At 33.4% G+C, this 17,205-nt stretch overlaps 1 protein-coding gene across 2 annotated transcripts in view; it reads right to left on the bottom strand.

Moving 5' to 3' along the window:
* Positions 1–17,205, bottom strand: part of EMC2 (ER membrane protein complex subunit 2) — a 46,059-nt gene that overhangs the window by 23,296 nt on the left and 5,558 nt on the right. For both annotated transcript variants that reach the window (XM_027575630.2, XM_027575639.2), the window contains exons 2-5: positions 16,245–16,358; positions 15,678–15,742; positions 12,894–12,979; positions 7,247–7,304 (exon numbers count right to left, since the gene is read on the bottom strand). In XM_027575630.2, the coding sequence (XP_027431431.1) occupies positions 7,247–7,304; positions 12,894–12,979; positions 15,678–15,742; positions 16,245–16,358 (323 nt within the window). The remainder of the gene's footprint in view (positions 1–7,246; positions 7,305–12,893; positions 12,980–15,677; positions 15,743–16,244; positions 16,359–17,205) is intronic.

Raw genomic sequence — 17,205 nt, 5'->3', positions numbered from 1 at the left:
TAATACATACTCCACAAGATGTAGACAAGGAAAGTAAAATGAATGGAGCCTCTTTGACAAATGAAGCTACCCCCTGTCATGGGTGAAAAAGGTGGGGGTTTTGCTCTGAAAAAGTGAGAGTCAAAAAATCAGAGAGAATCAAGAGACTCCCAATAAATAAGACCATGAGTGATATTTATAATAACAATGATAACATTTTGGTAATAAAAAATGTAATGTGTTAAAAACTGTATTATCCCTGATTATTCAGTTCATGCCAAAGGCCTAACACAATGCCTGCTAAATGGTAGGTACTCAAATATTTTTGGAATAATTTCACTATGTACAACAATGAAAGTGCCATAATAAATGTACCATTTAAAAAGCCTCAAGAATTCAGAAAGAAAGTAAAAGAAAAGCTCTAAAAGTAACTCAATCCTAAAGACTTTACAAAGAATATTAGATTTCAAATGAAAGTCTTCTCCCAAGTTCTTCTGAAAGTATGTGATGGATAAATTAAAATGTAATTAAGAAACTAATTTATTTTGGATATATCATATCTAATTTCACCAATCTAACATCATTTGAAACATTTAACTCTATTCCTTTCATTTATCATAATACTACTTCTTCTATAGACAATATGGTAGAACAGAGTCCACATTTTAAAATAAAAAAGACAAGAAACAAACCCCAACTATTGGCACTTACCACTTTCTAACCAAAGGCAAAAATACTACCACATGCTGACATAAGAACCAATTTTTATTTATCATGATAATTTTAAATAAGCATTAAGGAGGGATTTCATTTCTGGCCAAGATGGGATTAGATTTACCCTCTTGCCTGAACCAACCAAAGAACTAGATTAAATACGCAAAATAATTTTTAAGGCACAGGACAACAGGCAACAAAAAACAGTGATCCCTGAGAGGCTGGAAACAAATGAGGTGAGCCCTATTTTTATTGCCCTGGCTCACTGCTTTGAGAGAGTTTCAGGGGTCCTGTGCAAGAAGAGAAAATCAGGTTGAGTTCGGTGGACTCATGAATTGAGAAGGAGCAGAGAGCTCAGGAAGATTAAAGGCTAGAGTTTGTAGACATAGCACTGGAGAAGAAAGAATACAGAATAAAAACTCTAGATTCCCCTTGAATCTCAAGGGCTTCCCTCGAGTACTCAGCCTTGTACTGATCAGTGCATGAGTGTGAAAAAACTACCCAAAGCCAAGGAAAGAACCACCAGAAAGGTTTAGGGGGAAGTGTCTGGAGCTCACATAGGGCTGGGAATAGTGCCTCTTCCTACCAGCCAGACTGGAAAATGCCATGATTCCTGTGGCACTGGCTAGAATACCCAGAAGGATGTAATGGGGAATAACTAGCTAGCCCTATAAGCACTTTCTGGACCTCTCTAACAGGGACCCAAAAGGATCAAATTGTTTTCAAGTAACTTAATTATATCCCACAAGAAAGCTCAAGAACATATTTTGGGAATATAAAGATGGAAAAGAACAAAGAGAACTTTTGAGGATGATAGTTTTGTTCACTATCTTGACTGTGGTGATGGCTTCACAGGTGTATACAAACATTAAAACTTACCAAATTGCACACCCTACTTAAATATATGCAGTCTATTCTACATCAGTTATATGTCAAAACAGTTTTAAAATAGTATTAATTGGACTAAATGTTAAGTAGAGTCTTGAATATTTATCAATTTCCATTTATTTCTTTCTTATAGTTTTTTTTTCCTGTAAAATATGTCAATGTTCCGAATTTTTCTAAATGTCTCATTTGGATCAATCTTTGCAAATGTCAGTTTAAGTCTTAAAAATGAAAACTGTTCTACATTTTATAAGTGATTTTAATAACAGAGTTAGAATTCCTATTATAAAATATAAAATATTAATGACCACGAACAAATCTTCATCAAACTTGCTACATGCCTTCTATAACATGTACAAGGGGGCTAGCCAGCAATTCTTCCTGAAACTCTTGTCATATCTTAAAAAATAAGCTACGGGGGGTGGGGGGGAGGGATACTACTTAGGAAAGGATTAAAGGATTAAGGTCTACCAGCAAAATACAATCTACATCTCTCCCTACTGCAGATTCTGGGACCCAGAAAGAAACAGACCATTGGCCAACAGAAGGAAAGCAGTGTTCTGGGTTCTTCCAGGGCTTATGCCCATGACCGTGGGAAATGTGACATTCTAAAAGTATCTTCACCTTTGGCACAGAGGCAATTACATCTAATTCTAAAACAAAACTTCAAATATTTGATAAATCACAATAGGCAGTTCACAATTCAAGGTAAAATCTGATCGTTCTGAAATACGAAATTCAACTAAAAAGACAATAATTAACATACTTCCTTCTGAAAAGTATTCATTCAACAAGTGTTCACTGAAGGCCTACCATATGCTAGGCATTAGTTCATGCAATGGACATAATTTTTTCCCCTCAAGGAGCTTTCAAAGGAAGAAAAGCCTACTTTTATTTTAAAAGCAAGCAAACAAAAACCTGACTGGTGCTTAGGCAACATAAGTGAACCTAATCCAATATTTGACTTTCACAGGTTAATGACTAAAACTTTCACATTTGAGAGATACCCTTCTAAAAACCATTCACGGCTAAGTAATTTTAATTGTTTGTGTACTTTCACAGCAAAATATTCTTTCATCCATTCCCTATCCCTTCCAATTCCACTTGTCCTAGGTTTAGACCCCCATAGTCTCTGGCTTAGGATAGAACAGCCTCCAAATTACAAATTATTTCATCTCTGCACCTCCTTCAAACTATCTCCCATATTATTAACAAAGTTCTTTCTAAAAATATCTGGTGGTATTTCCCTAATCAAAATTTGACTTTATTGTCCATTTTCTTTTTTTCTTTTTAGAGAGCAAGCGAGTGTGTGAGAAAGGGGGGTGGGGCAGAGAGAGAATCTTAAGCAGGCTCCATGCTCAGCGCCTGACACGGGGCTCGACCTCACAACCCACAGATCATGACCTGAGCCAAAATTAAGAGTCAGATGCCCAACCAACTGAGCCACCCAGGCACCCCATTCATTGTCCATTTTCTAAGAATAAAAATTAAATTCTGAAGTGTCACATACCAGATTATTCACAAATATACACCATCTTGTTGCACCTCCAGTCACTTTGTACAATGAACCAATTCAGAGGTATAAAATATTGTTCCTCAGAACCCCAATTTTTCTCAGAGGTCAATGAGTAGGGAAGAATGGAGAGGTTAACTATGTAGAGCACCAGAACCATGCCATTTCTTCAAGAACAGAAATAAAATTTCATTTGAAAAACCTATTGAAGGAGGCAGTTCAGAAGAGAAATACAAATGGCTTTTTAAGCATATTAAAAGATATTCAACGTCACTCATAATGCAAATTATAACAAGATAATGTTTTTTACCAATTAGACTGGCAAAGGTTAAAAACAAAAAAGCTGATAGTATACGATGTGGGAGGATACAGGAGAAGAAGCACTCTCATTCCACAGAAATGAATATGGATGGCTAAAAAGCCTTTGTGGAAGGAAATTTGGTAACATCTATCAAAATTTAAAATGCATGAATCTCCAGACTTAGATTCCAGAGGAGGAATCCATCGTACAAATTACATTCACTGCAACACTGTACCTGGGAGGAAGATATCAAAATCAACCTAAGGGTTTATCAAGGGGGACTTACTTCAAGAAACTGTTTTTCAAGAAACTGTTTTTCATACATCATGCAACACAATGCTACGCAGCTTTTCAGAGAATGATGTAAGGATGTGCTGACATACAGCATGATCTTTACAATGACTGCAAGGTAGAATATGCCACCATTTGCATTTCCAACAACTCTCTGTCAAAAGGGATACACTGATACACAAGTGCATATTTGTGTGTGCACAAGGGAAAAATCTCTAGAAGAACACATAAGAAATTGTTAATAATGTTTGCCTAAGTGAAGGAGGATGTGAGATCAGGGGTGAGAAGAAAGACTTATTTTTCACCATATATTCTTTTGTATTGTTTGTAATTTTTAACATGGGTATGTATTACATTTTCAAAAAAATATTTCACAACCTTTTAAAAAGAGATGGGGGGAAAAGTCCATTTCGGCATCCTCCCTGAAGAAAATTTGAAAACTTCCTTTCTAATCACTTTATTCTTTCTTCCCTAGGTAGACTTTGTACTTAAATAGTGCCAAGGTTTCATTCATGAGATATGAGGACATTCCCCGGTCCATCATCTTTGCTTCATTTCAACCACACTCATCCTTCAAGGCCCACAAGGCTCAAAAATCACACGAAAAGTGACTAAAAATTTAACAGCTATTTTCAAAGTCCATAATCTGCTCACTACACCATTCTGCAACCCTAAGTACAAAGTCAAATGGGAGTCTAATTTGTTCTTCTATTCCCAGCACACTGTAAGCACGCAACAAATGTTTTTTTGAAAGATTAATGAATGCATAGGAGAGGGAAGCAGAGCTCCTTAAAACCTGAATGAACAACCTCATTTTTATACTGGACATCTAGAAACATAGAGGCACAAGACCAATAATAGAGTCATATGATCACTTTTATACAATGCAAAGAAGAACTACAGTGTAAAAGCTTGATGAGGGTGCAACTAGACTTTCCCACCTTTGAAGTAATACTTTACAGTTGCTTTGAAAAAAGAAACTGTGATGTCTTCTACACTGCCACTTAACTGTTTAATGTAAGTGAATTCTTCCCCTACTAGACTTAATGAGCTCTAGGTCTTATATGGTTTTGTTATCTCCCTCAAAGTCTACCACAGTGCTTTCTATGGATACACCGACAGAAACTGTCTTTATTCTTAGTAACACCAACATTCTGGTGGCTCATGACAGACACTCAATAAACATTTACACAAGGACAGAAGGGACTAAGGGGACATTAGATAAAGACAATATTTAATGAAAGAATAATACATTTAGCAAAGCTGAATTTAGTCACCTTGTTTTAAAATGTTTACCTAGCAACTAAGGGACTTAGTTACTACCACCTCTTACATGGTCTATGAATGAAACCATTCGGGTTTTTCTTTTAGTCAATCTTAGAGCCATAGAATATGAAAAGTACTACAAACACAGAGAAATAATTACATATTATCTTAGAGCCTGAAAAAGTGAAATAACTTATTAAAAATATCTCCAACTTAAACTAACACAGAAGTAAAATGTTTGACTCCTAATTCCAAGAAAATAAATCAAAAGCTATTGACTTTTAACCTAGTATTAAAAAAAAAAAACATGAAACAAACTTTTTTCAGAAACTTGATTTCACATTTTCAATATTTGGATACCTGAAAAATGAATACCCTTGAAATTGTAGTGAAGTCTTATAACTGAAATAAGTACATGAGAAAAGCTTCAGGAAAAGAAAAATGGTGCCATTTTATTGAAACAGGTGGCAAGTGATTAGGCTAGTTAAGATTAAAAAAATTATTCAGAACTTTCCAATTTTAACTCTTTTATTGGAAATATGTAGATAAACTAACAGAAGCTCTATTTTTGATTTTTTGTTTTGATTTTGTTTTTTTATAACGCATAGGTTTGCAGCTCTGTCAAAACTTTTCCTTGAACTTTGTATATGCTGAGAAGACTCACAAAATAATAAATACTTGCTATTCAACTATCTACCTCTACCTTCCCCCCACAAAAAAAAGACCTAGGAAGTTTCCAGAGAAAATTTCCCTGGGATGGAATATTAAAAGCAAAAATCTAAACCATTTCACTATATATATATATATATATATATATATATATATATATATATATATATATAACCACACTGTATAACTTACATAACGTTACTTGTCAATTATATTTCAATAAAGCTGAAAAAAGACTACCATTTAAGCAACAGATATAAGTATTATCACAGAGTATCAGAAGGGACAAGCAGAGATCAGGGATTTATGACCAATGAATGCCTGTGATAAATGCTAACTGAATATTGCACACTTCAATATTAAATAATTGCCCAATATAGCATAAATAATTTACTTAAATTGAGTAAAGTAACTAAAGTTCAATTATCAAGTATATTTGCATCTTATAATCCATAATTATACATTAAGTAGCTTTTTAAAAATGTGTATTTTTAATGAAACACTTGCCAAATAAGAGAAAACTTTCATGTATTTCATAACACAAATACATGTGTTAATATAACAATACCTCCTTCTATAAAAGGACAAAAAAACCCAAACTGGTTTTTGTTCAAAATTTTTTAAAAATATGATTTTCTTTTCGCAGGCATGTGCACATGGACATAATAAAAAAAAATTAAAATGCCTGATATGTTATCTAAAATCTAACTTTTCATTGAGTAGAAGGTAAGTCTGAGGAAAGCCATTATGCAAAAATAGTAAACTAAAATGTTCTCAAAATTAAAAAAAATCTTCGGGGTATTTTTTTTTTTAATTTTTTTTAAAAGATTTTATTTATTTATTTATTTGAGAGAGAGAGAAAAACAGCGTGAGAGGGGAGAGGGTCAGAGGGAGAAGCAGGCTCTCTGCTGAGATGGGAGTCCGATATGGGACTCGATCCCAGGACTCTGGGATCATGACGTGAGCCGAAGGCAGTCGCTTAACCAACTGAGCCACCCAGGCACCCATCTTCAGGGCATTTTTAAAACAAAAATACCACATAACTATATTTGGAACAAATAATCTGCCCAATATATTGATATATCTGTTCAAAACAGGATAAAGTAAAGATGTAATCTTATGGGAAACACAATATATATATTTCTTCTTTATACATATATACATATATGAACATACGTATACATGTATATTATATATACCTATATGCATTCCTATTCAAGTATAAGGCAGAAAAAAGCAAAACCAAATCAAAACACCTTTATTAATTCCATATACCAATTACTATGACTTCTTTCATTTTTCACTGAGACAACTAAAATATAACTACCCAAACAAGTTATTTTATCATAAACTTCAAAATACTACAAATCCACTGAGCTCTGCTGGGCTTTTTTGCAAACACATAAAATTCTTCCTTTCTAAATTTCCACTAGTTTCTAATAAGATATCCTATGAGTCAAATTTCACTGAAGAGTTTTAAGTCTCTTTTAAAAATGTGGCCCAACATAAGGTATTTAAAAGGATAAAACCTGGTTTCATATGTATTTTTCCATTATTTCAAAAACTGAATTAATTTCATCTTTTAAAACAAAATTTAGACAATCTTCAGGGCAATTCAGCTAACTTACAGTGTTAGTTGGATCTTCTTGTAAAATTCTATCATATAGTTGTATAGCATCATCATATCTACATAAAAAGAAAAAAACATCAAGAATCATTATTTTAAATTTTAGTGACAAACAGTAAATACAGAAAAAGATTAAACTGGCAGGACTTTAAATGCATTTAAAATTGCAATCCAAGACTCTTCTCATCTTCATGTAACAACAGATATTTGCTACAGTATCATTTTTTACAGAAAAAAATTCATGTATAAAGTATTTATAGAAAAACTTACTTAATATACTGATTCGTGAAGAAAAACAAAAAAAGAGATGAACAAAAAATGCACTGATCAAATCTGGCCTAAATACAAAGGTAAAAACTAGCAACACAAAGAGATACCTTTGTGGTCCTAGGTATACCTAGAAATACAGCCAATAAAGCATAAGAACAAGTTTAATTTTAATTAACAAATTCATAAGGAAATGATCTGTGATTTAATTCTCCTCTTTAATGAATACTTATGATAGCTTTTCTTAGTTGAGCTGGTTCAGTTCAATTCATTAAGCACCTGTTTAATATACACCTGCAATACACTCTCCTGGGTTACAATCTTATAAAGGAAATAGTTAACAAATTTATCAATGAAAAAAATAATCATATATTTCAGCATATGACTAACAAGCCAAAATAAACATTATGTGATAGGGAATCAAGGGGAAGGATACATCAGAAATCACATGAAGAACATCATATACTCTTATATTTGGGAATCTTGTTTAGGGTGTAAGGGAATAACTGATTCTGAAATTCCTTCCTAACAGTATTCATAACCCCAACTCTACTCCAATCAATTTCTCCATTTCTAGGTACAGATCTTTAAAGAAAACAAAGAACAATGTTTAAAAACTTTCACAGCAATGTTTCTAAAACTAGGAACAACAGCTATATCCTTGAGATCTATTCATAAGTTTCCTAAGAGAATTTTTTAATTTTATATTTTTCTCTGAATGATATTCAATATATGAATATTCTGTATCATTACAATGACACATCTTTTAACTAAATGCTGCCCCACAATTTTAGTGCCCATGCTTCTTTGTGATTATGATCATGGTAGTAGGTAAGAATATTTTAACTGTAGCAGAGAACTGAGAAAAATAAAAGCAGACTTAATTTGTAAATGTGTTCATACCATACAAAGGCCAAATAGCATCACTGCACACTAAGTCAATCAGACTTGAGTAGTTCAAATTAAATTAGTTTGGACCTCAAATACATGGTAATATAGGAAGTATGTTAGCCTCAAAAGAGCCTGCAACTAAATGGGGAAACCTAAAATAAAATCATTCAATAGTAATAAAACAAAACAAGTATATAAATAAGGACAAAATAAATGTTATACAGCAAGGGTTCTCACAAGACAGAGTACATGAGAATCCCCTGGGAATCTTTTTCCAACTACATAACCTCTGACAAACACACTGGAAATAACAGAAGACAAGAGGAAACTGTTCATTTCATTAATATAACAATAACCTGAATTTTAGTAGTTTTCTAGTTTTTTGGGTTTTTTATTAGAAAACCTACATTGTTTTTATAGTTGTACAAAAACTATACACATAGTGGCACCTGGGTGGCTCAGTCAGTTAAGCATATGCCTTTGGCTCAGGTCATGATCTCAGGGTCAGGTCAGACTCCCTGCTCAGCAGAGTTTGCTTCTCCTTCTCCCTCTGCCCCTCCCCCCAGCTTATGCGCTCTCTCTCTCTCTCAAATGAATAAAATCTTTAAAAAAAATAAACAACTACACACATAAAATATTAATACCTAGTTTTATATTTAGATATATTTAAGTTTTACTATAATTAAAAAATAGTAAGTTCTGTAAAAACTATGATGGTTAATTTTTCTAACTGAGTGTGATGAATATCAACTTGACTGGCCATATGGTGCCCAGATTAAATATTCCTGGGTATGTCAAAGGATACTGCCAGGTGAGATTAGCATTTGAATCTGTGGGCTCAGTAAAATAGATAGTCTTCCCCAATGTGGATGGACATTACTCAATCCCTTGAGAGCTTGAATAAAACAACTGCAGAGGAAAGAGGTGTTCACCCCTTTTTACTGCCTCACTACTTGAGCTGGGACATCTCATCTCAGCTTCTCCTGCCCTCAGTCTGGAATTTACACCATCGGCTCCCTGGTGCTCAGGCCTTTGGACTTGGACTGAGACTGAACTACATCACCAACTTTCCTGGGTCTCCAAGTTGCAGACAGCAGATTCTAGGACTGCTCAGCCTCCATAATTGCTTCATAATAAATCTCACCCTCTCCCTATGCATCCTTCCTCCCTCCTCTCACCCCTATATATGTACAGCAATATCTTCTTGGCTCTGTTTCTTTAGAGAATCCTAATATACTGAAGGTCCACAAGAATTTACCTTTAGTCAGCAATGTTCTCAAACCTACTTGTCTATTCTCCTGCAGGGCTTCTTTTAAAAGAAAGATCTGGATTACACCCCTAACAAAGTGATCTCAGTGAAGTGGGGAGTAGGCAACTACATATTTTTTTAAAAATGCCACAGATCACTCTAATTCAAAGACACATAGTAGTCACTCTTTAAAAAAAAAAACAAAACAGCAAAACCTTACTGAGTAAAACAATTACATGAGTTTTAATTAAAGAGTAAGGCTTAAAGAATTAGAGTTTAGTAGGTGTCTTAGAAAACTTGACTTAAAAATAAATTATTGTTACCATATCAATTTTTTTGTTTGGTTAGAAGATGGGTAGAGGGATAGTAACTATTAAAATGTGTGCTTTGGAAACTAGTACCTCTCAAATCTTTACAAATTAATTTTAAAAATCATTCATCTTAGCACTGGGTGTTATACGCAACTAATGAACCATTGAACATTACATCAAAAACTAAAGATGTACTATATATTGGCTAATTGAATTTAAATAAACAAAAAACAGAAAAATAAAAAAATCATTCATCTTGGACTCTGGGATGTGTTTGGCTATTTACACGTTTTAAGAATGCTCTAGAAATTTATACTATTTGAAATAAAACAAAAAGTGATATTAGAGTAGAACACTGATTCAGGAACAATCCTTTGTAGATTGCTTCCTTCTGTCCTTTGATTCAAAATTACTTTCTGCTAACCTAAAATAATACTATTTTATTTATTTTTCTTTATCTATGCCCTTCACTTGTTTACAGAGACAATCCAATGAGATTAAACTGTATATATTCACAAACACATAAGCTAAGGAATAAAGGGATTAGAAAAATTATATCAATACATTCTGCTTACTAAAAGCTACTATAACCGACGTACAAGTTAACTCTGTCTTACCTAAAACACCAAATTAAAACACTGATGAAAGAAACAGAAAATCAAAAGATATCCATGCTCATGGATTGGAAAAATACTGGTAAAATTTTCATACTACCTAAAGTAATGTAATGATTCTGTGTAATCTCTATCAAAATTCCAATGGCAGGGGCGCCTGGGTGGCTCAGATGGTTAAGCGTCTGCCTTCAGCTCAGGTCATGATCCCAGGGTCCTGGGATCGAGTCCCCCATCGGGCTCCCTGCTAGGCGGGGAGCCTGCTTCTCCCTCTGCCTCTGCCTCTCTCTCTCTCTGACTCTCATGAATAAATAAATAAAACATTTTTTAAAAAATATTAAAAAAAATTCCAATGGCATTTCCCACAGAACTAGAATAATCCCAAAATTTGCACAGAACCACAAAAAGACCCTGAATATCCAAAGCCATCCTGAGCAATAAGAACAAAGCTGCAGACATCATACTTCCTGATTTCAAACTATATCAAAGGTATAGGAATCAAAACATTACGGTATTGGCATAACAACATAAATTAAAATAACACATAAATTAATGTAACAACGAAATCCAGAAACAAACCCACACATACATGGCCAACTGATTTACAAAACAGAAGCTAAAAATACACAATGGGAGGATAGTTTCTTCAATAAATGGTGTTGGGAAAACTGGACAGCCACATGCAAAAAAATAAAACTGCACCACTACCTTTACACCACACATAAAAATCAACTCAAAATAGATTAAAGACATCAACATTAAGACCTGAAATAGTAAAACTCCTAGAAGAAAACCTAAGCAGTAAGATCTCCAATGTCAGTCTCGGTGATGATTTTTTAGATTTGACACCAAAAGCAAAAGCCAACAAGAGCAAAAGTAAAGAAGTGGGACTACATTAAACTCAAAAGCTTCTGTACAACTAGGAAAACATTCAACAAAATGAAAAGACAACCAAGACAGACATACAGATGGCAAACAGGTACATGAAAAGGTGTTCAACATCACTAATCAACAGGGAAATGAAAATCAAAACCACAATGAGCTACTACCTCACACATATTAGAATGGCTATTATCAAAAAGACAAGACATAACAAGTGTTGGCAAAGATGCAGAGAAAAGGAAACCCTTGTCCACTGTTGATGGGAATGTAAATTGGCATAGACACCATGAAAAATAGTATGGAGGTCCCTTAAAAAATTCAAAATAGAACTACCATTTGATCCAGCAATTCCACTTCTGGGTATTTAACCAAAGGAAACAAAATCACTATCTTGAACAGATATTTCCAACCTCATGTTCACTGCAGCATTATTTGCAATAACCAATACATGGAAACAACCTAAATGCCCACTGACAGATGAGCGGATAAAGAAGTCTGACATAATGGAATATTATTCAGCCATAAAAGAGAAAGAAATTCTTTCATTTATGACAACTTGGATGGACCTTGAGAGCATATGCTAAATGTAACAGTCAAACAGAGAAAGACAAATACTACATGATTTCACTTACATGTGGAATCAAAAAGAACACAAACTCACAGAGAACAGATTAGTGGCTGCCAGAGGTGGGCAGTAGGGGTGGGCAAAATAGGTAACAGTGCTCAAAAGGTACAACTCTCCAGTTATAAAATAAGTCCTGGGAATATAATGTACAGCATAGTCACTACAGTTAACAATAAATACTGTGTTGTGTAAGTGAAAGTTGCTAAGAGAGTAAATCTTAAAAGTTCTCATAAGAAAAAAAATTATGACAATGTATGGTGATGGATATTAACTAAACTTACTGTGGTAATCATTTCACAATATACACAAATATCAGATCATGATGTCATACACCTGAAACTAGTACAATGTCAATTACATCTCATTAAAAAAATAAATAACTTCAATACCTTGAATACCTGAAAGGGTACTACACATATGTCATTACTAATGCCCAAAACAACCCTGATAAATTGGTAGTATTCTCATTTTGCAGAGGAATAAGGCTAAAAGGCTTTAATAAGTTATATAATGTGCCAGATAAACAATGAATAAATCCTAGAAACAGGATATAAAACCAATCCTTACTCCAAAACACAATCCCATTTCACTAGGCCAGAGATGGTAAAGGAATTGCACTCCTGTGTCAAATCCTATTTATTGGGAGTAACTGGCAAGATTTATGCTGAAAAGAACTCTGATACTATTCTGAAGCTCAGTAGCAAAAGATCTTGCACAATTAACAATGTTGTCATGGAGGTAGGAGGACCTATATCTAGACCCCATGTTTGCCATTTTAAAATGGGATCATACTGTTTTTAAGATTCAGTTACCTTTCCATGGCTTCAAATCTCATGCCAGTTAGTCTCTTGACTCTGTGACTGCCAGGGAACTGTCTTCTCAACTCCTGCAGACAAAACTGAAAAAGTAATCAGTAAAAAAGACTTACAGAGTAGTAATTACATTACATACACTAAATGGCTACAAGGAATGGCCTATATAGTCTTCAATGTATCTTCTTAAATCATTTCATTAGTTATTCTAACAACATGAAGTGAAATTAACTGGTAATGAATAATGGGGTAAAAGAAGAACTCTGAAATTACAATGGGAGCAACAATCAGTTCTCAGAACCTGATTATACTCTTAACTGGGAAAATAAGCAGGTCATGGGATACACTAATAACTCTTCAGATACTGCCATATTACTCCTCCTTCACAATTGCTTCCATAAGGTGTTAGGCCCAACTTAAACGTTTATAACAACTTCCTGGCTTTTAGTTTCTATTATCTAGGCATTCTCTTGATAAAAATTAAGCTCTTTGACAGTAATTCCAGGTCCTGCAAATATTATAACACTATTTGCCCTGTTAATACATGCCCTCATGTATTAACCAATCATTTTGTCAGTACACATACCATGACTTGGGGTCATAAAACACAGACACCGAATCTGGAGAGTACCAATCTCCTTTGGGAGATATCCATAATTCACCCATCAACTTCAATAAATAAATAATCAAGTAGTTTGAGCACCAACTATGTTCTCAGTAACATATGAGGATTTTAAGAGTCTTGGAAGCACTAGAAATATTAAGGATTATAAAAATGGTCCATTCTAGTGCCCCAAAGCATAAGTGACCAAAAAAATACCTTTTCACTATAGTAATAAAGTAAGTTATAACATGATCTGGAAGTATAGCTTTCAAATATGTGGCTAAAAATCTGCCACACTAAGAAATATATTCAAGTTAGTCAAAACTGAAGATGACGTTCGCTTATTTCTTTGACACCACACAAAACTCATACTGTTTGGTCAATTAAGCTGTGTAGGAATTCTGAACATTAAAAAAAATACTGTGTTACAAAAAAAGCTACCATTTAATTTGATCTCCTGCTTTGGTTATCAACATTATCTAATTTGATTCTCCTACTTAATCAAATGGCATTTGGCTACTTAAAAAACAACTCAATATTTCCCTTAAGATGTAAGCTGCCACCCCTGTAAATATTTAAAAGACTATTTCAGGGTTCACTTGGTTAAGTGTCCAACTCTTAATTTCAGCTCAGGTCATGATCTCGCGGTCATGGAATCGAGCCCCAAGTTGGGCTCTGCACTGAGCATAGAGCCTGCTTGAGATTCTCTCTCTCCCTCGCCCCCTGACTCTCCCCCCTTAAATAGATAGATAGATGATAGATAGATAGATAGATAGATAGATAGATAGATAGATAGATAGATAGATAAATAGACTCTCTCATAGGTTCCAAAGGTAATCTAAAAGGTTTTACGGAATATTTCTTTTTACTACTAGCAGCTCCACTGAAATTAGATGTATAGCCAACATAACATAATTAATTACCTTGGAAAAAAACAATGCTATTTCAGCTATGCATATATTCTCTGGTATTTCTACTTTCTGTTTGCATGTACTTTCTTTGTGGCTTGAATGAGAAAGCAGCATAAAGTAGTACTTAAGAACTCAGGGCTATAAAACAATAGAACAAAAAAGCCAAAACCTCCATTTCTTGATTTATGAAATAAGTATAATGATAGTGTCAAGCAAAAATCAAATTAAGAAATAACTGTAAAGATTAAATAAAGTATGATATAAAGCATTTAGCACAGTGCCCATCACAAGTGTTCAAAAATATAGCTATTATCATTCTTTTATTTTAAAAGCAGTATTAGTATTTTAAGTCATATTCTATACATGTTAGGATTTTCTAATAATTTAAGAGATACATTTATAACATTGCAAAAGAGTATTTAACATTATGCATAGATCTTCCACTTACAATAGGGTTACATCCCAATAAATCCATGGTAAGTTCAAAATACTGAAAGTCAAAAATGCATTTAATACACCTAATCTACTGAACAGCATAGCTTAGCCTAGCATGCCTTACACATGCTCAGAACACTTACTTTAGCCTATAGTTGGGCAAAATCATCTAACACAAAGCCTATTTTATAATAAAGTATCGACTATTTCATGTAATTTACTAAATACTGTACTGAAAGTGAAAAACAGAATGGTTGTATGGGTATAGAATGGTAATAAGTTTATCAGTTGTTTACCCTTGTGATCACATGGCTGACTGGGAGGTATATCCCACTGCCACTGCCCAGCATCATGAGAAAGTATCATACCACCTACCATTAGCCTGGGAAAAGATCAAAATTCAAAGTATAGTTTCTACCGAATGTGTAATACTTTCACACCATCATAAAGTTGAAAAATCATAAGTCAAATCATTGTAAGTCAGTGACTCTGTTATAAAAGTCATCCAACAACCCAAAAGATAAACTTGTTTTAAACTATATGCTTATTTTAAACTCTATAATAACATAATTTACCTCTTAACTAGATAACCTTCACCAACTAATTTAACCTCTTCAGTAAAACTGGAATACTAAGTACTTCCCAAGATTATTAAAAAGATTTAAGAACATTCCCTGTCCCAAAGCACCTAATTAGTCTCTCCTATTCTTAAGAGAAGCATTGAAAACGACCTATAAAAGCATTCAAATACAAGCCATGTACTAAGTTTTAGCTACTTATAATTCATGTAGCAAATTTAAAATAAAATAAAATATAATTAGTTTAAATACTTACCAATGCCAAGTCATCTCGACCATAGTCTAGGGCTGCAATCATCACTTGCTCATATATGATCCAAACTAGACACAGAGAGAGAAAAAAAATGAATTTAATGTAAAAATCTCCCAAAAGAAATTATTCTTCTTGTTTCTGATATCTTAGAGAACATTACTTGTAACTGAAAATTGATTTATTACATATCTAGAATTAAGAAAGCATCCTTATGTGCTTTCAGTGATGTAAAATATTTTAATATCTTATAAGCTTAAAAAAATCTACTATTATTTAATACCTTTGCTCTTCTAAAAAATTCTTTATGAAATACATTTTGACCAGACCAGGACTATAGCCCTGTGAGCTTTAAAAGAAAAATATCTATTTGATTGCTTCACTACAACCAGAAATTAGAAATCCTTCTCAAAATAATGCATCATTAGACATCCTGAGAAGTTTTTTAAAAAAGGGACAAATCATAGATTGATATAAACAGCAGGAAAAACATAACAAAAAGATGCTTTAAAAAAAAAAAACTAAACTAAAAACCAAAACAGAACACAAGCCAAACATGAATAAAGAACTTACTATCATCTCCAAGCTTAGAAGCATATTCATTAATTAATTCCTCTCCAACTTCCACAATTTGCTCACTGTTTCGTGAGTTTTCTTCTCTCCATTTTCTCATTTTATCTCGCATTTCTGAAAAAATAAAGTTTGTTATTACATATATATTTGATCAGTATCAAAAAATTGATAAGGAAGTTGAAATCAACTTCTCAGGTAGAGAAAATCAAGTCACACTAATATAAGTCTATGGTATGTCAAAACTCATAAAGCAGAAAATCAATTTAACAAGAGCAACAGATCCTTTGAAAGATTAAAGACCTTACAACTGATGTTATGACTATAAAAGTAATGAATGGCATTGGTCCTCTATAAAGATCCTCTAACTCTTTAAGCAAGTATGGATCTTCACTTTTTTGAAGTTATAGACAACTCTCAGAAATTGATAAAAACTAGAGATAATTTTCCCAGAAAAAAAAAAACACATAAAATTATACATATAAATCTCAAAAATCCAAAGTACTCCTGAAGCTCCTACTCACTCAAGAATGTAAAATTTCATAATCAGGGGATCATATTAGGCAATCAGCACTGAAAGGACAGTCATCACAAAACTTCCTTAATAACATTACAAAAGTAGATATAATGTATAAAGATACACAACCATGCAAGAAAATAAACAGCAACAGATTCAGAACAAAGGAAATCTTTCGATTATATATACAATAATAAGAAAAATGTAAAGTAAGGTAAAAAGCACTAGCAAACAAGTCACAAGAACCACTTTGCATATTATAAAACAAGAGGAAACAGGAATTTTAATGAACAGCATATTGACAACAGCAGGAATAACGAGGAAAAAGAAAGTACCTAATCCAGTAAACAAAAGATCTTTTTCATATAGTTACGGTAGAATGAAATGTCCAATTCGCCAATCACATACATGCTTTCTTACTCCTACCTCTGAAAATCTAACATACTT

The sequence above is a fragment of the Zalophus californianus genome, chromosome 4 (assembly GCF_009762305.2).
Source record: "Zalophus californianus isolate mZalCal1 chromosome 4, mZalCal1.pri.v2, whole genome shotgun sequence".
Classification (NCBI taxonomy): domain Eukaryota; kingdom Metazoa; phylum Chordata; class Mammalia; order Carnivora; family Otariidae; genus Zalophus; species Zalophus californianus.
The sequence above is the reverse complement of the archived record's forward strand: the minus strand, read 5'-3'. Positions and strand labels throughout refer to the sequence as shown.